General features: G+C 48.2%; 1 protein-coding gene across 2 annotated transcripts in view; it reads right to left on the bottom strand.

Annotated features, from left to right (window-relative positions):
- Nucleotides 1-8992: 8992 nt before the first annotated feature.
- nr2e1 (nuclear receptor subfamily 2, group E, member 1) overlaps nucleotides 8993-27064 on the bottom strand; it is a 66049-nt gene continuing 47977 nt past the window's right edge. For both annotated transcript variants that reach the window (XM_078400254.1, XM_078400253.1), the window contains 4 exons: nucleotides 21054-21150; nucleotides 18118-18267; nucleotides 13636-13741; nucleotides 8993-10489 (listed from right to left, as the gene is read on the bottom strand). In XM_078400254.1, the coding sequence (XP_078256380.1) occupies nucleotides 10327-10489; nucleotides 13636-13741; nucleotides 18118-18267; nucleotides 21054-21150 (516 nt within the window). In that variant the 3' untranslated portion in view covers nucleotides 8993-10326. The remainder of the gene's footprint in view (nucleotides 10490-13635; nucleotides 13742-18117; nucleotides 18268-21053; nucleotides 21151-27064) is intronic.

Here is a 27064-nt window from a genome sequence, read left to right as displayed (position 1 = left end):
AATTTGGGGAAGGATATTCTTGCTATTGAGGGCGTGCAGCGTAGGTTTACTAGGTTAATTCCCGGAATGGCGGGACTGTCATATGTTGAAAGACTGGAGCGACTAGGCTTGTATACACTGGAATTTAGAAGGATGAGAGGGGATCTTATCGAAGCGTATAAGATTATTAAGGGGTTGGACATTTTAGAGGCAGGAAACCTTGTTCCCAATGTTGGGGGAGTCCAGAACAAGGGGCCACAGTTTCAGAATAAGGGGTAGGCCATTTAGAACTGAGATGAGGAAAATCTTTTTCAGTCAGAGAGTTGTGAATCTGTGGAATTCTCTGCCTCAGTAGGCAGTGGGGGCCAATTCTCTGAATGCATTCAAGAGAGAGCTAGATAGAGCTCTTAAGGATAGCGGAGTCAGGGGGTATGGGGAGAAGGCAGGAACAGGGTACTGATTGAGAATGATCAGCCATGATCACATTGAATGGCGGTGCTGGCTCGAAGGGCCGAATGGCCTCCTCCTGTACCTATTGTCTATTGTCCTCCTCTGCCTTCTGTGGCAGAGAATTCCACAAATTCACAACCCTCTGGGTGAAAAAGCCTTTTCTCATCTCAGTTTTAGCTCTAATTAAAATGCTCATTAATTTTGTTTTTCATCATTTGTAGCTCGCCTGTGTTTCCTGTGCCAACCTGGATGTGCATCATTTCCCCCCACAATCCTGGCCCCATCCCCTTCCACGTATACCCCCTCCTCTGGCTTCATACTTCACACCTCTTTTCTCCTCCTTCTTGACACCATTCAGAGTGGAAGTTTTGTTGCCTCCATCACAGTGAGGGGGTGTTTGGAGTCACTGTGATGGACGTTTGTGTTGGGGTCATGTGTCTTGTGTTCTTTTTTGTATGACTGCTATGTAGTTTCGTTCGGTACCTTGGTACCGAATGACAAATAAAGCTCTGTTGAACTGTTAACTCCTTTGGAGTTCCCTGAATCTCCAAAGTGCTGATGTAACTCCTGAACATTGGCGAGACCAAAAGTAGCCTTTCGTCAAACGCTCGCGCTCAGTCCACCGAGGTCAAAGGCATCTCCCAGTTGCCAACCATTTCAACTCCCCTTCCCACACTGATCTCTCTGTCCTGGGTATTTATTCGAAGGTATTTATTCACAAAATGCTGGAGTAACTCAGCAGGTCAGGCAGCATCTCGGGAGAGAAGGAATGGGTGACGTTTCTGGTCGAGACCCTTCTTCAGACTGATGTCAGGGGGGCGGGACAAAGGAAGGATATAGGTGGAGACAGGAAAATAGAGGGAGATCTGGGAAGGAGGAGGGGACGGGAGGGACAGAGCAACTATCTAAAGTTGGAGAAGTCGATGTTCATACCGCTGGGCTGCAAACTGCCCAGGCGAAATTCACAAAATGCTGGAGTAACTCAGCAGGTCAGTATGCTTTCTATTGTGCATCTGCATTCTATTTTCACCAGGTGCTCTGGTTTCCTCCCACACTCCAAAGACGGACAGGTTTGTAGGTTAATTGGCTTGGTGTAACTATAAATCGTCCCTAGTGTGTGTGGGATGGTGGTAATTTGCGGGATTGGTGTTTTGTGCTGACTTGGTGGGCCGAAGGGCCTGTTTCCGTGCTGTACCACTAAATTAAACTATAGGAAAGATTTAAGAGGACTCTCCATCGCCCGGTGCGGCTCGGCCGCGGGGCCTTCCATCGCCTGGTGCGGCTCGGCCGCGGGGCCTTCCATCGCCCGGCACGGCTCGGCCGCGGGGCCTTCCATCGCCCGGTGCGGCTCGGCCGCGGGGCCTTCCATCGCCCGGTGCGGCTCGGCCGCGGGGCCTTCCATCGCGCGGCTCGGCCGTGGGGCCTTCCATCGCCCGGCACGGCTCGGCCGCGGGACCTTCCATCTCCTTGCGGGGGCTGCGCCAGTCGGGAGCCTCGGTCGCCTCGGCAGAAGTCGAACTATCTGTCCGTGGGAGAAGCATGGGGGGAAGAGAGAAGAATTTTTTTTTTGCCTTCCATCACAGTGAGGGGGTGTCTGGAGGAGTCACTGTGATGGATGTTTGTGTTAAAATTGTGCGTCTTGTGTCTTTTACTCTGCACCGTTGTGGCTGTGTGGCAAATGATTTTCGTTCAATTCATTTTGAATGACAATAAAGGTAATTCAGATTCAGAAGAGAGAACCGAGGGGCAACTTGCAGAGTGGTACATGTGGAATGAGCTATGAGAGGAAGTGGTTGAAGCAGGTACAATGATATTTAAAAGACATTTTGACTTGTACATGGAGAGGAGAGGTTTATAAGGATCTGGATCAAATGCAGGTAGATGGGACTAGATTAAATGGGCCTATTGGTCAGCAGGGATATGCTCGGCCGAAAGGTGTTTTGGCAGTTTTGCGATATTACACTCAGACTGACGCTATCTGCTAACTCCTGTGTCTCCAGTCTATCCAGTATTTGATTTGAGTGCTTGATTCTGGACGGCATCTTTGCAAATCTCATAAGATTATGCTCTTGTGACTCTAGGCCAGTGAGCTTAAAATCTGTGGTAGGTAGTAGAGGCAGGCACTATCGAAACGTTTAGGAGAGCATTTAGGCAGGTACATGGATAGCACAGGTTTAGAGGGATATTGGCCAAATGCCTGCAGGTGGGACTAGTGTAGACGGGACATGTTGGGCCGAAGGGGCTGTTTCCGCACTGGAAGACTCTATGATTCAATGATTCTAAGTTCATAAGTGATAGGAGCAGAATTAGGCCATTCGGCCCATCAAGTCTACTCCACCATTCAATCGTGGCTGATCTATCTCTCCCTCCTAACCCCATTCTCCTGCCTTCTCTCTGTAAACCCCTGACACCCGCACTGATCCCTGCAACCTCCCCACTGATTAGAACTGAACGTAGCACTCCAACAACGTTTTACATCATTGTATAATGTCCTCAATCTATCAATCTGCACCCCAGTTAATGAAATCAAAGATTCCACCTGGAAGTTAAACGAGGGCAGAACTGTCACATTGAATGGCAGGGGGCCTGGGACAATTGCAAAGCAGAGGGATCTACGAGTGCAAGTACATCATTTTACTGAACATAGATGCTAAATGGCCTGCTCAATAGACAATAGGTGCAGGAGGAGGCCATTCGGCCCTTCGAGCCAGCACCACCATTCAATGTGATCATCGCTGATCATTCTCAATCAGTATCCCGTTCCTGCCTTCTCCCCATACCCCCTGACTCCGCTATCCTTAAGAGCTCTATCTAGCTCTCTCTTGAATGCATTCAGAGAATTGGCCTCCACTGCCTTCTGAGGCAGAGAATTCCACAGATTCACAACTCTCTGACTGAAAAGGTTTTTCCTCATCTCAGTTCTAAATGGCCTACCCCTTATTCTTAAGCTGTGGCCCCTTGTTCTGGACTCCCCCAACATTGGGAACATGTTTCCTGCCTCTAACGTGTCCAACCCCTTAATAATCTTATACGTTTCGATAAGATCTCCTCTCATCCTTCTAAATTCCAGTGTATACAAGCCTAGTCGCTCCAGTCTTTCAAGATGTGACACTCCCGCCATTCCTGGAATTAACCTAGTAAACCTACGCTGCACGCCCTCAATAGCAAGAATATCCTTCCTCAAATTTGGAGACCAAAACGTCACACAGTACTCCAGGTGCGGTCTCACTAGGGCCCTGTACAACTGCAGAAGGACCTCTTTGCTCCTATACTCAACTCCTCTTGTTATGAAGGCCAACATTCCATTGGCTTTCTTCACTGCCTGCTGTACCTGCATGCTTCCTTTCAGTGACTGATGCACTAGGACACCCAGATCTCGTTGTACGTTCTCTTTTCCTAACTTGACTCAGTGTTCAAACCAATTCAGTCAGTCAGAATGAAACAGACCCTTCGGCCCACATGCCGATGCCGACCAAATTGCTCCATCTACACAAGTCCCACCCGCCCACGGTTCTCCTCATGATCTTATACATATCTATAAGATCAACCCTCCTGCACTATGTGGAATTAAAGCCACATGCTGCCCAACCCTACAGCTCAGGCCCTCAAGTCCTGGCAACATCCTCCCAAATCTTCTCTGCACCCTTTCCAGCTTAACATCTTTCCTATAAGCAGGGTGGCCAAACCTGAACGTAGTACTCCAACTGTGACCTCATCAAAAGTATTGTACAACTGTAACATAACCTCCCAACTTCTATACTCAATAGATAGACACAAAATGCTGGAGTAACTCAATGGGTCAGGCAGTGAAGAAGGCGAATGGTATGTTGGCATTCATAGCAAGAGGATTTGAGTATAGGAGCAGGGAGGTTCTGCTGCAGTTGTACATGGCATTGGTGAGACCACACCTGGAGTATTGCGTACAGTTTTGGTCTCCTAATCTGAGGAAAGACATTCTTGCCATAGAGGGAGTACAGAGAAGGTTCACCAGATTGATTCCTGGGATGGCAGGACTTTCATATGAAGAAAGACTGGATAGATTCGGCTTGTACTCGCTGGATTTTAGAAGATTGAGGGGGGATCTTATAGAAACTTACAAAATTCTTAAGGGGTTGGACAGGCTAGATGCAGGAAGATTGTTCCCGATGTTGGGGAAGTCCAGAACAAGGGGTCACAGTTTAAGGATAAGGGGGAAGTCTTTTAGGACCGAGATGAGAAAGTTTTTTTTCACACAGAGTGGTGAATCTGTGGAATTCTCTGCCACAGAAGGTAGTTGAGGCCAGTTCATTGGCTATATTTAAGAGGGAGTTAGATGTGGCCCTTGTGGCTAAAGGGATCAGGGGGTATGGAGAGAAGGCAGGTACGGGATACTGAGTTGGATGATCAGCCATGATCATATTGAATGGTGGTGCAGGCTCGAAGGGCCGAATGGCCTACTCCTGCACCTATTTTCTATGTTTCTATGTTGCTTCTCTGCAGAAAAGGAATTGGTGACATTTTGGTCAGAGACCCTTCTTCAGACTGAGAGTCAGGGGAGAGTGAAACGACAGGGTACAGAAAATGTACAGAGAACAAATGAATGAAAGAACAAATCTGAGCCAACAACGATAATCAAGGAAAGGTGGAGCCCACAATGTTCCATTGTTGGCTGTGGAGAAGGTGATAACGAGTAAATACAAACAATGAAACTAAGCTGGATGGTTGTGAAACTCGAGGGATGACTAGGGTGGGGGAGGGACGGAGAGAGGGAGAATGCAAACGTTACATGAAGTTAGAGAAATCAATATTCATACCACTGGGTTGTCAGCTGTTCAAGTGAAATATGAGGTGCTGTTCCTCCAATTTGCGTGTGGTCTCACTCTGACAGGCTAGGAAATTGATCACCAATGCGTCCACAATTTCTAGCGCCACCTCCTTAAGTACTCTGGGATGCAGACCATCAGGCCCTGGGGATTTATCAGCCTTCAGTCCCATCAGTCTACCCAACACCATTTCCTGCCTAATGTGGATTTCCTTCAGTTCCTCCGTCACCTTAGGATCTCTGGCCACTAGAACATCTGGGAGATTGCTTGTATCTTAGTGAAGACAGATCCAAAGTACCGGTTCAACTCGTCTGCCATTTCCATGTTCCCCATAAATTCCCCCGCTTCTGTCTTCAAGGGACCCATTCCTAGATCCTTCTGCTCTACAAAACACCCCAGAGCCCTGCCAGATTCCCTGCTTTTATTACTAATTCACCTCTGTTTACTTTTAGAAAATTCTAGCATTTCAGTCATTGAGCTTGTGTCTACACTGAGTGACTAGGTCCAACATACACTGATCAGCCAAAACATTATGACCACTGACAGGCGAAGTGAATAACATCGACATCTTACAATAGACAATAGGTGCAGGAGGAGGCCATTTGGCCCTTCGAGACAGCACCACCATTCAATGTGATCATGGCTGATCATTCTCAATCAGTACCCCGTTCCGGCCTTCTCCCACACCCCCTGACTCCGCTATCCTTAAGAGCTCTATCTAGCTCTCCCTTGAAAGCATTCAGAGAACTGGCCTCCACTGCCTTCTGAGGCAGAGAATTCCACAGATTTACAACTCTGACTGAAAAAGTCTTTCCTCATCTCTGTTCTAAATGGCCTACCCCTTATTCTTAAACTGTGGTGCCTGGTTCTGGACTCCCCCAACATTGGGAACATGTTTCCTGCCTCTAACGTGTCCAACCCCTTAATAATCTTTTATGTTTCGATAAGATCCCCTCTCATCCTTCTAAATTCCAGTGTATATAAGCAGAGTCGCTTCAGTCTTTCAACATACGACAGTCCCGCCATTCCGGGATTTAACCTAGTAAACCTACGCTGCACACCCTCAATAGCAAGAATATCCTTCCTCAAATTTGGAGACCAAAACTGCACACTGTATTCCAGGTGCGGTCTCACTAGGGCCCTGTACAATTGTAGAAGGACCTCTTTGCTCCTATACTCAACTCCTCTTGCTATGAAGGCCAATATTCCATTGGCTTTCTTCACTGCCTGCTGTACCTGCATGCTTACTTTCAGTGACTGATGCACTAGGACACCCAGATCTCGTTGTACGTCCCCTTTTCCAAACTTGACACCATTCAGATAATAATCTGCCTTCCTATTCTTACCACCAAAGTGGATAACCTCACACTTATCCACATTAAACTGCATCTGCCATGCATCCGCCCACTCACACAATCTGTCCAAGTCACCCTGCAACCTCATAGAATCTTCCTCACAGTTCACACTGCCCTCCAGCTTTGTGTCTTCTGCAAATTTGCTAATGTTACTTTTAATTCCTTCATCCGTCATTAATGTATATTGTAAATAGCTGCGGTCCCAGCACCGAGCCTTGCGGTACTCCCCTAGTCACTGCCTGCCATTCTGGAAGGGACCCATTTATCCCCACTATTTGCTTTCTATCTGTCAACCAATTTTCTATCCATGTCAGTACCCTACCTCCAATACCATGTGCTCTAATTTTGCCCACTAATCTCCTATGTGGGACCTTGTCGAAGGCTTTCTGAAAGTCAAGTCAACAGTAACTCGGACACTCCACACTTCTCATTCAAGTCTTGTTACAATGGCACCTGTCAAGGGGTGGGATATATTAGGCAGCAAGTGAACAGTCAGTTCTTGAAGTTGATGTGTTGGATGCAGGAGAAATGGGCAGGAGTAAAGACCTGAGCGACTTTGACAAGGGCCAAATTGTTATGGCCAGACGACTGGGTCAGAGCATCTCTGAAACGGCAAGGCTTGTGGGGTGCTCCCGGTCAGCAGTGGTGAGTACCTACCGACAGTGGTCCGAGGAGGGACAAACCACAAACCGGCGACAGACAGGGTGTTGGGCGCCCAAGGCTCATCGATGCGCGAGGGCAACGAAGGCTATCCCGTCTGGTCCGAACTGACAGAAGGTCGACTGTGGCACAAGTCACAGAAAGTTGTAATGGTGGTTACGGGAGGAATGTGTCACAATACACAGTGCATCGCACCCTGCTGCGTATGGGGCTGCACACGGAGGACCAACAGCATATTAGGCAGGTGGTTGTAATGTTTTGGATCATCAGGTCATAATGTTTTGGCTAATCGATGTATCATTGTCACGAACTTGGAATCGGAGGCAGGGAAAGCCATTAAGTGGAACCCAAGTTACTCGTATTTTCAGTGATGTATCTTTCCATCCAATGCAACTTCTGAACGTTGATATTTAATCGTATAATTATATTCTATTCCAAATGAATTACAAGAGTCTTGACTCGACAACTCGGTTACATTTGATATTTATACACAGAACAACGCAACAAATGTTCCATTCAAAAACAAAATAGTCCAAGTGCTGATTTCCTTAGTGCTTAATTGAACAGTAACTCGGACACTCCACGCTTCTCATTCCAATAGATAGGGTAGACAGTCAGAACCTTTCTTCCCGGGGTATAGACGTCAATGACTAGAGAGGGCGTAGCTTTAAGGTGAGAGCGGCCAAGTTTAAAGGAGATCTGCAGGGCAGGTTTTTTAACGCAGAGTGTGGTGGGTGCCTGGACCGCGCTGGTGGAGGCAGATACGATAGTGGTGTTTCCATGCTGTGTCAATTAATTGAATTAAGAGACCACCCGGATATGCAGGGAATGGCCGGGTGTGGATTTGGTGCAGGCAGAGGAGGTATGTAGGTTAATTGGCTGGGTAAATGTAAAAATTGTCCCTAGTGGGTGTAGGATAGTGTTAATGTATGGGGATCACTGGGCGGCACGGACTTGGAGGGCCGAAAAGGCCTGTTTCCGGCTGTAGATATATGATATATGATATGATATGATATGATTAGTTTAACCTAGCATTACGTCCGGCACGGACATAGGGGGCCGAAGGGCCTGTTCCTGTGCTGTGCTGTTCCGCATTCAAAGACGATGTGAACTTTCCCGGTAAACGGCGTCCCGGCCAACAGTGAGATCTTCTTCCTAACTGGTGGTTCAGGCCTCACAGCGCCAGAGACCCAGGTTCGTTCCAGACTACGGGCGCTGTCCGTACGGAGTTTGTGCGTTCTCCCCGTGACCTGCGTGGGTTTTCTCCGGGTGCCCCGGTTTCCTCCCTCGCTCCAAAGACGTGCAGGTTGGTAGGCTAATTGGCTCAGGTAAAATTGTAAATTGTCCCTCGTGCGTGCGATGGAGCTTGTGTGCGGGGAGCGCTGGTCGGCGCGGACTCGGTGGGCCGAAGGGCCTGTGGCCGTGCTGTATCTCTGAACTAAACTAAAACCTTCAGGAAATAAAAGAAAGGCACTTGCGGAGGAGTGTGCGATTGGACGGACTTCTTCCAAGTGGTGTCAGAATGAAAGTCTTCCATCTTGTCCGTGAGCAACAGAATTGGCCTTGGGTTTCAGGACTGGCTGTGGGATGAGTTACATGTTTTGGTTCCCCAGTATTTATTCACAAAATACTGGGATAACTCAGCAGGTCAGGCAGCATCTCGGGAGAGAAGGAATGGGTGACGTTTCGGGTCGAGACCCTGACCCGAAACGTCACCCATTCCTTCTCTCCTGAGATGCTGCCTGACCTGCTGAGTTACTCCAGCATTTTGTGAGTAAATACCTTCGATTTGTACCAGCATCTGCAGTTATTTCCTTACACTGTTTTGGGTCCCCGGTCGAGATTCAAGCCGTCGTCCACTTTGGTTTCAGCACCGAGTGACTGAACAGCGACCAGCTGGCTGAACTCTTCATTCTTCACCACCAGTACAACACGAGAGCACTGGAGGAACTCAGCAGGTCAGGCAGCTTCTCCGGTGGTCATAGGCAGGCAACATTTCCGGTCGGGGCCCTTCTTCAGTCCGACTCGCAACGTCACATGCCCGTTCCCCTCCACAGATGCTGCCCGACCAGCCGAGTTCCTCCAGCAGTCTTGGTTTTCTTTTTACTCAAGATTCCTGCAGTTCCCCGTATCTCCAATCTGAAGAAGGGTCTTGACCTGAAACGTCACCCATTCCTTCTCTCCACAGATGCTGCCTGACCTGCTGAGTTTCTCCAGCTTTTTGTGTCTATCTCCAATCTTTGCATTTGGTTTTGTCTAATTTACAACGTGAATTGTACCCCTTTTAACAACGTGACCTGACACCCATTTCCGCAAAGCATCTTTGAGATGTTAACAACAACAAACAACAAACAACAAACAGAAATAAAAATAAAACTAAAACGATTTACTAAGGAGCCACTGATGTGAGCACATTGAGGGAGATCACTACTGTACAACATGCCAATGCCTTCTCGCCAAGAGTCTGGGCTGTTTATTCACTGCAAGGAGTTCACCGTGATGGAGCTGGCAGATCAATTGATGAATGTGCTTTGATGACCACCTTGTGATCTGGCAAGGGTTGTATTCGAAGTGTGGCGAGTGGGTGGTTTTGAACACTGGACCACCTTGGCGTTACCTTCCTTCGATTCCATTCAGATCGGCGGTAAGTCCAAACGATCCGCCAACCCACCTGAGCAACATCTCACTGCCATCAGCAGAAAGAAATCCCGACAACGCCCGACAACCTCGACAAATCTTCTGATGGCTTTTGTTTCGAAGAACATCTCAAACTCAGTAAATTGATGCCTGCTCCGAATAGCTCAAAAGATAGACACAAAATGCTGGAGTGTCTTATCTTCGGTGTAAACCAGTATCTGCAGTTCATTCCTCCTACTCCAAATATGTAGCTCAATTTGTAGGATGGGCGGTTTACAAGTACCATACGGCCAGCTACACAATATTAACAGCCCTTGGCCTTCGGAAACCGGCAAACGCAACGTTTCTTTGACAGGAATAGCCACGAGTTCTGTTAGTCTGCTGTAGAAGTTTCGCTTAGGAGGGCGGGTGAGACTGATTATCCGGCTGAGACGGTCAGGGGGTTAAATGTCGCTGGATTTGTACATGTCCGACAATAGTCTCGTGATCGGCACGTTGCCGATGGTTTTCTTGAAAAACACCTCTTCGATGGTCGAGGGGTTCACGGATCGCAACGCAGGCAGGAGCAACAGCAGCTTCCCAAAGCGGCAGGGCTGGGCGGGGTACCTGCGGAGAAGAGAGACAGAAAAGAGCGTTGGTGTTAATCCACTCTCCCATCAGGCAAGAGCCGCTGAACTGTGAAAACGGAAACCTCCAGATTCAGGGACCAGTTTCCTTCCCAGGGGCCTGTGGTGCTGAGTTCCTCCAGCATTTTGTGTCCATTTACAGTTTCTGCCCTGCTTTTTATCAGGCAACCTTTAGAAGGATGAGAGGGGATCTTATAGAGACGTATAAAATTATAAAAAAAGGACTGGACAAGCTAGATGCAGGAAAAATGTTCCCAATGTTGGGCGAGTCCAGAACCAGGGGCCACACAGTCTAAGAATAAAAGGGAGGCCATTTAAAACTGAGGTGAGAAGGAACTTTTTCACCCAGAGAGTTGCGAATTTGTGGAATTCTCTGCCTCAGAGGGCAATGGAGGCCAAATCACTGGATGGATTTAAGAGAGAGTTAGATAGAGCTCTAGGGGGCTAGTGGAATCAAGGGATATAAGGAGAGGCAGGCACGGGTTACTGATTGTGGATGATCAGCCATGATCACAATGAATGGCGGTGCTGGTTCAAAGGGCTGAATGGCCTCCTCCTGCACTTAGTTTCTATGTTTAACTGTAATCGGGTGCATAAAACCATGAGAGGAATAGACTGGGTAAGACACACACAGTCTCTTGCCTAGAGTAAGTGAATCGAGGACCAGAGGACATAGGTTTACAATAGATGCAGGAGTAGCCCATTCGGCCCCTCGAGCCAGCATCACCATTCAATGTGATCATGGCTGATCATTCTCAATCAGTACCCCGTTCCTGCCTTCTCCCCATTGTCCCTGACTCCGCTATCCTTAAGAGCTCTATCTAGCTCTCTCTTGAATGCACTCAGAGAATTGGCCTCCACTTTACGGTGAAGGGGAAAGATTTAATAGGGATCCGAGGTGTAACCATCCTTTGTGGTGGGTGTATGGAACAAGCTGCCGGAGGAGGCAGTTGAGGCATGGACTATCCCAACGTTTCTTTGCATGTTTTTACATACTTGGCTGATAAATTAATTACAATTACAATTAAGAAACAGTTAGACAGGCACATGGATAGGACAGGTTTGGAGGGAAATGGGCCAAATGGCGGGCAGGTGGGACAAGTGTAGCTGGGACATGTTGGCTGGTGTGGGCAAGTTGGGCCGAAGGGCCTGTTTCCACGCTGTATCACTCTATAACTGAACCGTCCTACCAACAACTAAAGAGCGGCGCTGACCACCAAACTACCTCATTGGAGACCCTCGGACTATCTTTAATCGGACCGGTTAGCACACGACAAAAAAGCTTTTCACTGTACCTTGGAACACAGGACAAGAAACTAAACTACCCAACTATTTAGAGAGTAGAGGGTACTGTTTCCAGGACATCCCAGAAAGAAGCAATACTGTGTTTATATACAGGGCACATGTAAGAATTTGATCCCTGCACAGGGAATGGAGGGTTATGGATCAAGTGCAGGCAGTAGAGATCAGATCATCTTAGAGTCATAGAGTGATACAGTGTGGAAACTGGATGAATTTAAGGGAGAATTAGATAGAGCTTTGGGGGCTAGCGGAATCAAGGGATATGGGGAGAAGTTGGGCACAGGTTACTGATTGTGGATGATCAGCCATGATCACAATGAATGGCGGTGCTGGCTCGAAGGGCCGAACGGCCTCCTCCTGCACCTATTTTCTATGTTTCTATGTTTCTATGTTTCTTTGAAACAGACGCTTCGGCCCAACTTGCCCACATCTGTAAACGTGTCTCAGCTACACTAGTCCCACCTGCCCACGTTTGGTCCATATCCCTCCAAACCTGTCCTATCCATGTAACTGTCTAAATGTCTTGCCTTCGACAAAGTCCACACAAGAGATTAGTGTGCAAAATTAGAGCACACGGTATTGGGGGTAGGGTATTGACATGGCTAGAGAACTGGTTGGCAGACAGGAAGCGAAGAGTAGGAATTAACGGGTCCTCTTCAGAATGGCAGGCAGTGACTAGTGGGGTGCCGCAAGGCTCGGTGCTGGGACCCCAGTTATTTACAATATATATTAACGATTTAGACGAGGGAATTAAATGTAACATCTCCAAGTTTGTGGATGACACAAAGCCGGGTGGAAGTGTGAGCTGCGAGGAGGATGCTATGAGGCTGCAGGGTGACTTGGATAGGTTGGGTGAGTGGGCAGATGCATGGCAGATGCAGTATAATGTGGATAAATGTGACGTCGTCCACTTTGGTGGCAAGGACAAGAAGGCAGATTATTATCTGAATGGGGTCACATTAGGAAAAGGGAAGGTGCAATGAGACCTGGGTGTGCTTGTACATCAGTCACTGAACGTAAGCATGCATGCAGTGAAGAAAGCTAATGGCATGTTGGCCTTCAATGCGAGAGGATTTGAGTTTAGGAGCAAGGAGGTCCTACTACAGTTGTACAGGGCTCTGGTGAGACCACACTGCACACAGTATTCCAGGTGCGGTCTCACTAGGGCCCTGTACAACTGCAGAAGGACCTCTTTGCTCCTATACTCAACTCCTCTTGTTATGAAGGCCAACATTCCATTGGCTTTCTTCACTGCCTGCTGTACCTGCATGCTTCCTTTCAGTGACTGATGCACTAGGACACCCAAATCTCATTGTACGTCTCCTTTTCCTAACTTGACACCATTCAGATAATAATCTGCCTTCCTATTCTTGCCACCAAAGTGGATAACCTCACACTTATCAACGTTAAATTGCATCCGCCATGCATCCGCCCACTCACACAACCTATCAAAGTCACCCTCCCTGCAACTTCATAGCATCTTCCTCACAGTTCACACTGCCACCCAGCTTTGTGTCATCTGCAAATTTGCTAAACCCGTGCGGTCACGGGGAGAACGTTCAAACTCCATACAGACAACATCCGAGGTCAGGATCAAACCTGGGTCTCACTCAGACGTTGTGAGGCAACAACTCTACCGCTGCGCCACCTTGTCGCTCCTGGACAGTCAGACGGGCACATGGATAGGACAGGTTTGGAGGGGTATGGACCAAACGCGGGCTGGGGGGGATGAGTGTAGCTGGGACATCTTGGCTGGTGTGGGCAAGTTAGGCCGAAGGGCCTGTTTCTATGACTCTGTGACTCGTGGGGCCCATGCTCCTTTACCTGGTGTGGATGTAGCTGTTAAGAGTGAGCTGTGCCTCATCTTGGAGAGCTGCGATCGCCGAGGCGTTCCGGAAATTTCTCAGCTCCGAGCCACCCTGAGTCGGAACTAGGATGAAGGGAGAATACACATTAACTTTTGATGATAAGACACAAATTGCTGGAGTAACTCAGCGGGTCGGGCAGCATCTCTGGAGAGAAGGAACGGGTGACGTTTCGGGCCGAGACCCTTCCCCCAGACTTAACTTTTAACTTGAGTTATAAAGATTGTTTTGCAGCAGAAAAATGTTCGCTCAAAACGCTTCTTCAACACATAACATAAAAGTATCATTAAACAAATATATATAAGACACTTTTATGGGAACACTAGACGGGCCCAAACCTGTCCTGCGGTCCCGGCAACCCTCCCCAACTGACGACCCGTGGAGCCGTTACCAGCCGGGGACGGGTGAGGGGGGAGAGGAAAGGGAAGAGAGAGCCACTCACCCCGGCCCCGGGTGGCCATCGCGTCGGCCAGCAGCAGGAGAGCTCTCCTCACCACCACCCCTCCGCATTGGCCGCCACTCCCGTCATTCGGGCGGGTCCACCCCCCCACCCCCCCCGAGCGGCAACCCTCCCCCAACTGCGCAGGCGCGGTCCAGTGGGGTTCCCATTGGGACGTCGAACACGGAAGTATTACTGCGCACGCGCGGCTGACGGACAGGCAAAGTGGAAAAGGGATTTATTAAAGTTTAAAAAGCGATTTTTAAAGCTTAAAAAATGAATAACGTTTAAAATATAACAACCATTTGAACCGCAGGACAATGGTGAGTCAGGTGGGCCTAAAATTGTTGCACAAGAACAGGCCCTTCGGCCCACAATGTCTGTGCCGAACATGATGCCAAGACCAACTGTTATCTGCCTGCACATAATACATATCCCTCCATGTACCTATGCAAAAGTCTCTTAAATGGCACTGCTGTATCTGCGTCCACCACCACCCCTGGCAGCACGTTCCAGGCCTCCCCACACATCTCCATTAAACTTTTTGCCTTGAAAAAGGTCCTGATTGTCTACCCTATCTATGACTCATAAATGTACATACTTCTGTTGGGTCCACCCTCAGCTTCTGACGTTCCAGAGAAAACATTCCAAGTCCGTACAATCTTTCATAGCTAATACTGGATAGAATAATTTCTGGATAGAAAATTGGCTTCTTGGAAGGAAGCAGAGGGTGATGGTGGAAGGAAGGTTGCTTCTCGGACTGGAGGCCTGTGACAAGTGGTGTGGCTTAGGGTGGTTCGGTGCTGGGCCTGTTACTGTTTGTCATCCACAACAATGATTTGGATGAGAACATACAGGGCAAGATTAGCAAGTTTGCTGATGATACAAAAGTGGGTGGTTTTGCAGATAGTGAAGATGGTTGTGAACGATTGCAGCAGGATCTGGATCGTTTGGCGAGGTGGGCGGAGGAATGGTTGATGGAATTTAATACAGAGTAATGTGAGGCGTTGCATTTTGGGACGTCTAACATGGGCAGGACCCACACGGTGAATGGAGTGTTGGAGAGCAGAGGGATCTAGGTATGCAGGTGCATGGCTCCTTGAAGGTGGAGTCGCAGGTAGATAGGGTGCTCCAAGATTTAATAGGAATCTGAGGGGCAACCTTTTCACACAAAAGGGTGGTGCATGTAGATTTTTTTAGAGATACAGCGCAAAAACAGGCCCTTCGGCCCACCGGGTCCGCGCCGCCCAGCGATCCCCGCACACTAACACTATCCTACACCCACTAGGGACAATTTTTTACATTTGCCCAGCCAATTAACCTACAAACCTGTACGTCTTTGGAGTGTGGGAGGAAACCGAAGATCTCGGAGAAAACCCACACAGGTCACGGGGAGAACGTACAAACTCCGTACAGACGGCGCCAGTACTCAGGATCGAACCTGAGTCTCCGGCGCTGCATTCGCTGTAAGGCAGCAACTCTACCGCTGCGCCACCATGCCGCATGTATAGAACAAGCTGCCGGTAGATATAGTTGAAGCAGGTACGATCATAATGTTTAAAATCCATTTAGACAGGTGTGTGGATAGTTTAGTTTAGCTTAGTTTTGTTTATTGTCACAGGTACTGAGGTACACAGTGAAAAGCTTTTGCTGACCAATCACGGAAAGACAATGCCTGATGACAATCGAGCCATTTACATTGTACCAATACATATTAAAGAGAATAACGTTTAGTTCAAGAAATGTCCAGTAAAGCCCGATTAAAGATAGTCCGTGGGTCGCTAAGGAGATAGAGAGATTCAGCACTTCTCTCTAGTTACTGATAGGATGGTTCAGTTGCCTGATAGCAGCTGGGAAGAAATTGTCCCTGAATCTGGAGGTGTGCGTTTTCACAGTTCTGTACCTTTTTTACCCGATGGGAGAGGGGAGAAGAGGGAGTGGCCGGGGTGAGACTGGTCCTTGATTATGCTGCTGGCCTTGCCGAGGCAGCGCGAGGTGTAGATGGAGTCAATGGAAGGGAGGTTGGTTTGTGTGATGGGAAAGGTTTCGAGGGATATGGGCCAAATGCAGGCAGCTGGGACTGGTGTAGATGGGGCATGTTGGTCGGTGTGGGCAAGTTGGGCCGAGGTGCCTGTTTCCACGCTGCATGTGTCTATGACTCTACAATAGCCTCCTCTTGAATGTCAAAAAAACTAAGGAGCTGATTGTGGACTTTAGAAGGGCTCAACATCCAAGGACGTACACGCCACTGGAAATAAATGGGTCTACTGTGGATAGGGTGAGCAGCTTTAAATACCTGGGAGTCCACATCACAGAGGATCTGACATGGACAACACACATTGCTGCACTGGTGGGTAAGGCAAAGCAGCACCTTTACCACCTTAGACAGCTGAGGAAATTCAGAGTGTCTCTGAGGATCCTTCAATGCTTCTACTCTGGGGCTGTAGAGAGCATCCTGTCCGGCAACATTACAGTCTGGTTTGGGAACAGCTCTGCCCAGGACAGGAAGGCCCTGCAGAGAGTAGTGCGTTCGGCTGAACGCACCATGGGAACTACACTCGCCCCCCTGCTGCACCTATACATCAGGAGGTGCAGATCCAGAGCAAGCAAGATTATGGGGGACCCCTGCCACCCCAGTAACGGACTGTTCCAGATGCTACGATCAGACAAACGCCTCCGCTGTCACGCTGTGAAAACGGAGAGGATGAGACGGAGTTTCTTCCCACAGGCCATCAGGGACTCCAGGGACTAAATTTTGTCTTCTCTGTATTAACTTTAATTTATATGCTGTAACTGTAATTCTTATTTTGCACAATTGCCACTGTATGTTTCTTTTTTTTCCTAATCAGATGTGCAGCACTTTGGTCAACGTGGGTTGTTTTTAAATGTGCTATACAAATAAAATTGACTTGACTTGACTTGACTTTCATTTCACTACACATCGTGTATGTGTATGTGACAAATACACTTGACTTGACTTGACTTGACTTGACTTGTGTGGCCACTTTCAGGGAGTTATGGATGGACCCCAAGATGCCTCTCAACATCAGTACATTAACTCCATAGTGAAAGGCCTGGACAGAGTGGATGTGGAGAGGATGTTTCCACTAGTGGGAGAGTCTAGGACCAGAGGGCACAGCCTTAGAATTAAAGGATGTTCCTTTAGGAAGGAAATGAGGAGGAATTTTTGTAGTCAGAGGGTGGTGAATCTGTGGAATTCATTGCCACAGAAGGCTGTGGAGGCCAAGTCAGTGGATATTTTTAAGGCCGAGATAGATAGATTCTTGATTAGTTTGGGTGTCAAAGGTTATGGGGAGAAGGCAGGAGAATGGGGTTAGGAGGGAGAGATAGATCAGCCATGATTGAATGGCGGAGTAGACTTGATGGGCGGAATGGCCTAATTCTGCCCCGAACTCAGTGCCTCTCCTGGTTTTGCAATGGGAGTCTGTGCTGGTGGTGCGTGTGTGGGTGGGTGGGTGGGGATGGGATGGGCACTGACTGGCTTTGCAATGGGAGTCTGTGCTGGTGGTGGTGTGTGTGGGTGGGTGGGTGGGGATGGGATGGGATGGGCACTGACTGGCTTTGCAATGGGAGTCTGTGCTGGTGGTGTGTGTGTGTGTGGGTGGGGATGGGATGGGCACTGACTGGCTTTGCAATGGAAGTCTGTGCTGGTGGTGTGTGTGTGTGTGGGTGGGGATGGGATGGGCACTGACTGGCTTTGCAATGGGAGTCTGTGCTGGTGATGTGTGTGTGGGTGGGTGGGGATGGGATGGGCACTGACTGGCTTTGCAATGGGAGTCTGTGCTGGTGGTGTGTGTGTGGGTGGGTGGGGACGGGGTGGGATGGGCACTGACTGGCTTTGCAATGGGAGTCTGTGCTGGTGGTGTGTGTGTGGGTGGGTGGGTGGGTGGGGATGGGATGGGCACTGACTGGTTTTGCAATGGGAGTCTGTGGTGGTGGTGTGTGTGTGGGTGGGTGGGTGGGGACGGGGTGGGGACTGACCGGCTTTGAAGGTCACGATGCATTTCAAGCAGGCAAACTCGGTGGCGTCGACACGGAGCTGGCGGAACCTGGCCACGACCTCCTGCAGCGCGTGGATCTCCGCGATGATCTTGTTCAGCTTCTGCGAGTCCGTGTTATCACTGTTCATACCTTGGGGGGATGGGGGGAGAGAATCAAAGACGCGCATTAACCCAGCAGGGGGCGCCGCACGATGGCCGCCTCGCCTAGGGCCTGTCTGTCCTTTTCAAACACTTTTTGTTATTTTTGGTAAGTTTTAAAAGTCTGTGTTAATGTTCTCCAGTTTGTTTTATGTGGGGGGTGGGGAGTCGGGGGAAACTTTTCTCAATCTCTTAGCTTGCCGGAGATGCGATTGTTTTCCGGATGGTATCTCCGGTCGCTCTGCAGCCTAACATCGTGGAGCTTGGCGGCCTTGTTCGAGACTGACTTTGAGCCCCACCGCGGGGCTTGGACTTACCATCTGAGCGTGCGACCCCTTGCCTGGGATCGACGCTCCAACCGCGGCCTGCGGACTTTAACATCGAGGAGCTTGCAGTCTCGGGTTGAGACCGAGGTCGGGAAGCTCCAAAAGCCGCACGAGGTTCGACTGGTCCCGACCCGGGGTAGATCACCCGGCGTGGGGGAGCTGAGATCCCCTCCCCCCCCCCCCGATGCAGGAGCTGGATCGCCCCGGCGAGGAAGGCCCACCGCCGGCTACGGGAGTCAAGATCGTCCCGTCAACGGAAGGTTAGAGGCCCCCGACCGCTGGAGGACAAAGAAGGGAGAGATTGAACTTTTTTTCGCCTTCCATCACAGTGAGGAATGTGGAGGAGTCACTGTGGTGGATGTTCATGTTAAAATGTATTGTGTGTCCTGTTGCTTTTTATTGTTATGACTGTACGGCAAATGAAGTTCCTCGTATGTTGCAAAACATACTTGGCTAATAAAGTATGATTGTGACAGTGTGATTGTGATTGTGATAGGAAAATAACTGCAGATGCTGGTACGAATCGAAGGTATCACAAAATGCTGGAGTAACTCAGCGGGTCAGGCAGCATCTCAGGAGAGAAGGAATGGGTGACGTTTCAGGTCGAGACCCTTCTTCAGACTGATTTTTGTGATTGTGATTGTGATTGTAATTATGTACATGTCCCAGCTACACTAGTCCCACCTGCCTGCGTTTGGCCCATATCCCTCCAAACCTGTCCAGGTGAGACCGCAGCTGGAGTACTGTGTGCAGTTTTGGTCTCTAAATTTGAGGAAGGATATTCTTGCTATTGAGGGCGTGCAGCGTAGGTTTACTAGGTTAATTCCTGGAATGGCGGGACTGTCATATGTTGAAAGACTGGAGCGACTAGGCTTGTATACATTGGAATTTGGAAGGATGAGAGGAGATCTTATCGAAACGTATAAGATTATTAAGGGGTTGGACACGTCAGAGGCAGGAAACATGTTCCCAATGTTGGGGGAGTCCAGAACAAGGGGCCACAGTTTAAGAATAAGGGGCAGGCCATTTAGAACTGAGATGAGGGAAAACTTTTTCAGTCAGAGAGTTGTGAATCTGTGGAATTCTCTGCCTCAGAAGGCAGTGGAGGCCAATTCTCTGAATGCATTCAAGAGAGAGCTAGATAGAGCTCTTAAGGATAGCGGAGTCAGGGGGTATGGGGAGAAGGCAGGAATGGGGTACTGATTGAGAATGATCAGCCATGATCACATTGTATGGCGGTGCTGGCTCGAAGGGCCGAATGGCCTCCTCCTGCACCTATTGTCTATTGTCTATTGACACTCAGCCGTCACTGGACTCCTACAGCTTGGACACAGGCCTTTCGGCACAACTTGGCCACACCGACCGACATGTCCCAGCTACACTAATCCCACCTGCCTGCGTTTGGCCCATATCCCTCCAAACCTGTCCAATCCATGTACCTGTCTAACTGTCTGTGTTTTCTTGCTGGCATCATGGAACATATCATCAGGCCCTTCGGCCCACAGTGTCCGTGCCGAACAGGATGCCAAGTTAAACAAATCTCCTCTGCCTGCACCGGATCCATATCTCTTCAAATGGCACCAAAACTGGCGACTCCCGCTGAGTGACTCCAGCTTTTAGTGTCGATCTTCGGTTTAAACCAGCATCTGCAGTTCCTTGCTACACAGACTCCATACACTGTCTCAGTGTACTGCTGCTATACACTCGAACAGGGTCTGAGTTGCTAATAGTTTTGAGATACAGCGCGGAAACAGGCCCTTCGGCCCACCGGGCCCGCGCCGACCAGCGATGCCCCCACTTTAACACCATCCTATACCCACTCGGAACATTATTTTTAACATTTGCCCAGCCAATTAACCTACAAACCTGCACGTCTTTGGAGTGTGGGAGGAAACCGGAGCACCCGGAGAAAACCCACGCAGGTCACGGGGAGAACGTACAAACTCCGTACAGACGGCGCCCGTAGTCGGGATGGAACCCGGGTCTCCGGCGCTGCATTCGCTGTAAGGCAGCAACTCTACCACTGCACCACCGGACCGCACAATCTAAGATCTAAGGGCCTGTTTCACTCTATACCTCTAAATGTTGGGGGAGTCCAGAACCAGGGGCCACAGTTTAAGAATAAGGGGTAGGCCATTTAGAACGGAGATGAGGAAAAACGTTTTCACCCAGAGAGTCGTGAATCTGTGGAGTTCTCTGCCACAGAAGGCAGTGGAGGCCAATTCGCTGGATGCTTTCGAAAGAGATTTAGATAAAGATAGCGGAGTCAAGGGCTATGGGGAGAAAGGCAGGAACGGGGTACGGATTGAGGATGATCAGCCACGATCACGGTGAACGGCGGTGCTGGCGCGAAGGGCCGAATGGCCTCCTCCTGCACCTATTGTCTATTGTCTATCCTGATCTAGAAACTAAGTTTTAAGTTACTGTTTACCGCGACTGTGCCACTACTCACCGGATACGGCCAACAGGGTGCTGGAATCGATCGGAATGGCCCACTGGGCGATTCCCAGCACAAAGAGCTCCCTCCAGGCATCTTCCAGAAGGATGAGCTAGAACGGGATACAAGGGGTTAATATTTGAGGGCCTGAGCTACAGGGAGAGGTGGAACAGGCTAGAACTCTTTAGTTTTAGTTTTAGAGACGGCGTGGTGGAGTTGCTGCCTTACAGCGAATGCAGCGCCGGAGACCCGGGTTCGTACGGAGTTTGTACGTTCTCCCCTTGACCTGCGTGGGTTTTCTCCCGAGATCTTCGGTTTCCTCCCACACTCCAAAGATGTACAGGTTTGTAGGTTAATTGTCTTGGTAAATGTAACAACTGTCCCTAGAGGGTGTAGGATAGTGTTAATGTGTGGGGATCGCTGGTCGGTGCGGACCCGGTGGGCCGAAAGGGCCTGTTTCTGCACTGTGTCTCTAAAACTAAAACTATTAACATATATAACATATAACATATAACAACTACAGCATGGAAACAGGCCTGTCCGGCCCTACCAGTCCACGCCGACCATTCTCCCTGACCTAGTCTCATCTACCTGCACTCAGACCATAACCCTCCAATCCCCTCCTATCCATATACCTATCCAATTTACTCTTAAATAATAAAATCGAGCCAGCCTCCACCACTTCCACCGGAAGCCCATTCCATACAGCCACAACCCTCTGAGTAAAGAAGTTCCCCCTCATGTTACCCCTAAACCTTTGTCCCTCAATTCTGAAGCTATGTCCCCTTGTTGGAATCTTCCCTACTCTCAAAGGGAAAAGCCTACCCACGTCAACTCTGTCCGTCCCTCTCATAATTTTAAAAACCTCTATCAAGTCCCACCTCAACCTTCTACGCTCCAAAGAATAAAGACCCAACCTGTTCAACCTCTCTCTGTAGCCTAAGTGCTGAAACCCAAGCAACATTCTAGTAAATCTCCTCTGTACCCTCTCCATTTTGTCGACATCCTTCCTATAATTTGGCGACCAGAACTGCACACCATACTCCAGATTCGGCCTCACCAATGCCCTGTACAATTTCAACATTACATCCCAACTTCTATACTCGATGCTCTGATTTATAAAGGCAAGCATACCAAACGCCTTCTTCACCACCCTATCCACATGAGATTCCACCTTCAGGGAACAATGCACAGTTATTCCCAGATCCCTAGATACAGTGGGGAAACAGGCCCTTCGGCCCAACGAATCTGTGCTGACCAGCGATCCCCGCACATTAACACTATCCTACACACACTGGGGACAATTTTTTACATTTACCAAGCCAATTTACTTACAAACCTCTACGTCTTTGGAGTGTGGGAGGAAACCGACAATCTCGGAGAAAACCCACGCAGGTCACGGGGAGAACGTACAAACTCCGTACAGACAGCACCCGTAGTCGGGATCGATCCCGGGTCTCTGGCGATATAAGGCAGCAAATCTACCGCTGCGCCACCGTGCCGACTATGTTCCTTGGAGCGCAAGAGGATGAGGGGTGATCGTATCAAGGTGTACAAAATAATGAGAGGACTAGATCGGGTAGTCTCTTGCCTAGAGTAGGTGAATCTAGAACCAGAGAACATGTTCCCGATGTTGGGAGAATCCAGAACCAGGGGCCACAGTTTAAGAATAAGGGGTAGGCCTTTAGAACGGAGATGAGGAAAAACGTTTTCACCCACAGAGTTGTGAATCTGTGGAATTTTCTGCCTCAGAAGGCAGTGGAGGCCAATTCTCTGGATGCTTTCAAGAGAGAGTTAGATGGAGCTCTTAAAAATAGCGGAGTCAAGGGATATGGGGAGAAGGCAGGAACGGGGTACTGATTGTGGATGATCAGCCATAATCACAGTGAAGGGCCGAATGGCTTACTCCTGCACCTATTGTCTATTGTCTATACTTTAAGGTGAGGGGGGGGGGGGGGGAGATTGAATAGGAATATGAGGAGTAACTTTTTCACACAAAGGGTGATGGTACAAGCTACCGGAGGAGGTAGCTGAGGCAGTGACTATTGCAATGTTCAAGAAACATGTACATGGATAGGACAGGTTTAGAGGGATATGGGCCAAACATAGACAGGTGGGACTAGTGTAGATGGGACATGTTGGTCGGTGTGGGCAAGTTGGGCTGAAGGGCCTGTTTCCACGCTGTACGACTATGACAAGGGAAAGGGAAACACTCAGACCCAATATGTAGGAGAGAGAGAAGTGAAAAGAAATAAACTGAGAATAAGAAATGATGGGTCCCTTAAATGTGTATATTTTAATGCTAGGAGCATTGTAAGAAAGGTGGATGAGCTTAGAGCCTGGATTGACATCTGGAAGTACGATGTTGTGGCGATCAGTGAAACATGGTTGCAGGAGGGTTGCGATTGGCAATTAAATATTCCAGGATTTCATTGTTTCAGATGTGATAGAATCGGAGGGGCAAGAGGTGGGGGTGTTGCATTGCTTGTCAGGGAGGATATCACAGCAGTGCTTTGGCAGGACAGACTAGAAGGCTCGATTAGGGAGGCTGTTTGGGTGGAACTCAGACATGAGAAAGGTTTAGCAACACTTATAGGGGTGTATTATAGACTGCCAAATAGGGAACGAGAATTGGAAGAGCAAATATGTAAGGAGATAGCAGATATTAGTAGTAAGCACAGAGTAGTGATTGTGGGTGATTTCAATTTTCCATACATAGACTGGGAATCACATTCTGTTAAAGGACTGGATGGTTTGGAGTTTGTAAAATGTGTGCAGGATAGTTTTTTGCAGCAATACGTAGAGGTACCTACCAGAGAAGGGGCAGTGTTGGACCTCCTGTTGGGAAATGAGACGGGTCAGGTGACGGAGGTATGTGTTGAGGAGCACTTTGGGTCTAGTGATCACAATGCCATTAGTTTCAATATAATTATGGAGAAGGTCAAATCTGGACCAAGGGTTGAGATTTTGGATTGGAGAAAGGCTAATTTTGAGGAGATGAGAAAGGATTTAAAAGGAGTGAAATGGGACTTTTTGTTTTATGAAAAGGATATAATAGAGAAATGGAGGATATTTAAAGGTGAAATTTTGAGAGTACAGAGTCTTTATGTCCCTGTTCGGTGGAAAGGAAAGAATAATAATTTGAAAGAGCCGTGGTTTTCCAGGGAAATTGGACACTTGGTTCGGAAAAAGAGGGAGATATACAATAAATATAAGCGGCAGGGCAGTTATTCCCAGATCCCTCTGTTCCACTGCATTCCTCAATTCCCTACCATTTACCCTGTACATTCTATTTTGATTTGTCCTACCAAAATGCAGCACCTCACACTTATCAGCATTAAACTCCATCTGCCATCTTTCAGCCCACCCTTCCAAAAGGCCCAAATCTCTCTATAGACTTTGAAACTCTACTTCATTATTAACTACACCACCTATCTTAGTATCATCTGCATATTTACTAATCCAATTTGCCACACCATCATCCAGATCATTAATGTAAATGACAAACAACAGTGGACCCAACACAGATCCTTGGGGTACTCCACTAGACACTGGCCTCCAACCTGACATACAATTGTCAACCATTACCCTCTGGTATCTCCCATTCAGCCATTGTTGAATCCATCTTGCAACCTCACTATTAATACCCAACGATTTAACCTTCTTAATCAACCTTCCATGTGGAACCTTGTCAAATGCCTTACTGAAGTCCATATAGACAACATCCACAGCCTTGCCCTTATCAATTTCCCTGGTAACCTCTTCAAAAAATTCAAGAAGATTAGTCAAACATGACCTTCCAGGCACAAATCCATGTTGACTGTTTCTAATCAGGCCTTGTTTATCCAAATAATTATATATATTGTCCCTAAGTATCTTTTCCATTAATTTTCCCACCACAGACGTCAAACTAACAGGTCTATAATTGCTAGGTTTACTTTTAGAACCTTTTTTAAACAAAGGCACAACATGCGCAATGCGCCAATCTTCCGGCACCATCCCCGTTTCCAATGACGTTTGAAATATTTCCGTCATAGCCCCTGCTATTTCTGCACTAACTTCCCTCAATGTCCTAGGGAATATCCTATCAGGACCTGGAGACTTATCCACTTTTATATTTTTCAAAAGTGTCCGTACCTCCTCTTCTTTAATCCTCATAATTTCCATCACTAATCTACTTGTTTCGCTTACCTCACATAATTCAATATCCTTCTCCTCGGTGAATACCGAAGAAAAGAAATTGTTTAATATCTCCCCCATTTCTTCCGTCTCAGCACATAGCTGTCCACTCTGACTCTCTAATGGACCAATTTTATCCCTCGCTATCCTTTTGCTATTGACATATCTGTAGAACCCCATGGGGTTTACTTTTACATTACTTGCCAAAGCAGCCTCATATCTTTTTTTCGCTTTTCTAATTTCCTTCTTAAGATTCCTTTTACATTCTTTATATTCCTCAAGAACCTCATTGTTCCCTGAAGGTGGAATCTCATGTGGATAGGGTGGTGAAGAAGGTGTTTGGTATGCTTGCCTTTATAAATCAGAGCATCGAATATAGAAGTTGGGATGTAATGTTAAAATTGTACAGGGCATTGGTGAGGCCGAATCTGGAGTATGGTGTGCAGTTCTGGTCGCCAAATTATAGGAAGGATGTTGACAAAATGGAGAGGGTACAGAGGAGATTTACTAGAATGTTGCCTGGGTTTCAGCACTTAAGCTACAGAGAGAGGTTGAACAGGTTGGGTCTTTATTCTTTGGAGCGTAGAAGGTTGAGGGGGGACTTGATAGAGGTTTTTAAAATTTTAAGAGGGACGGACAGAGTTGACGTGGGTAGGCTTTTCCCTTTGAGAGTGGGGAAGATTCGAACAAGGGGACATAGCTTCAGAATTGAGGGACAAAAGTTTAGGGGTAACATGAGGGGTAACTTCTTTACTCAGAGGGTGGTGGCTGTATGGAATGGGCTTCCGGTGGAAGTGGTGGAGGCAGGCTCGATTTTATTATTTAAGAGTAAATTGGATAGGTATATGGATAAGAGGGGATTAGAGGGTTATGGTCTGAGAGCAGGTAGATGAGACTAGGTCAGAGAGAGTGGTCGGCGTGGACTGGTAGGGCCGAACGGGCCTGTTTCCGTGCTGTAGTTGTTATATGGTTATATGGTTATATGGTTAAAACGCTGGAGTAATGCAGCGGGTCAGGCAGCAGCTGTGAGCTGCCAGAGGACGTCGTCGAGGCGGAAATTATAGCATTTGAAAAGCATTTAGACGGGTACATGGATAGGACAGGTATCGAGGAATATGGGCCGAAAGTGGGCAGATGGGACTAGTGGAGATGGGACATGTTGGCCGGTGTGGGCAGGTTGGGCTGGGCTTACTGTAAGTACCTGTGCTCTGTGGCTCAAAAATTTATCCAAAATGAAAGGAAGATGTTTTGGGCCAAGACTTCTTCAGCACAGATCATAGTGACTACAACAGCGAAAAATTGTCCACTTTGATATTGACATCTGTCTTCCTGATATTAACATCGCGCAGCATTAGAGCTGCTGCCTTACTGAGATCCGGGTTCCATCCTGACTACGGGCGCTGTCTGTATGGAGTTTGTACATTCTCCCTGTGACCGGGTGGGTTTTCTTCGAGATCTTCAGTTTCCTGCCACAGACCTTCAGTTTCCTGCCACACTCCAAAGGTTTATAGGTTGATTGGCTTGGTACAAGTGTAACTTGTCTCTAGAGTGTGTCGGATAGTATTAATTTGCAGGGATCGATGGTCAGTGCGGACTCGATTGGTCGAAGGGCCTGTTTCCGCTCTGTATCTCTGAACTAAACTAAACTAAACTTTGGGGACAGATTCACTAGTGTGCGGAGAATCGTTACATTTCGGAGCCTCTTGTTTAAACTATACTCAGGCAGTACTGATTGAGTGGCTCTGATGAATGGTCCCGTCCCAAAACGCCCCCTATCTATGTTCTCCACAGATGCTGCCTGACCCGCTGAGTTACTCCAGCACTTTGTGACTATCTTTGACACAGGT

The sequence above is a fragment of the Rhinoraja longicauda genome, chromosome 5 (genome assembly GCF_053455715.1).
Source record: "Rhinoraja longicauda isolate Sanriku21f chromosome 5, sRhiLon1.1, whole genome shotgun sequence".
Classification (NCBI taxonomy): domain Eukaryota; kingdom Metazoa; phylum Chordata; class Chondrichthyes; order Rajiformes; family Arhynchobatidae; genus Rhinoraja; species Rhinoraja longicauda.
This window is presented reverse-complemented; position numbering and strand designations above follow the sequence as displayed.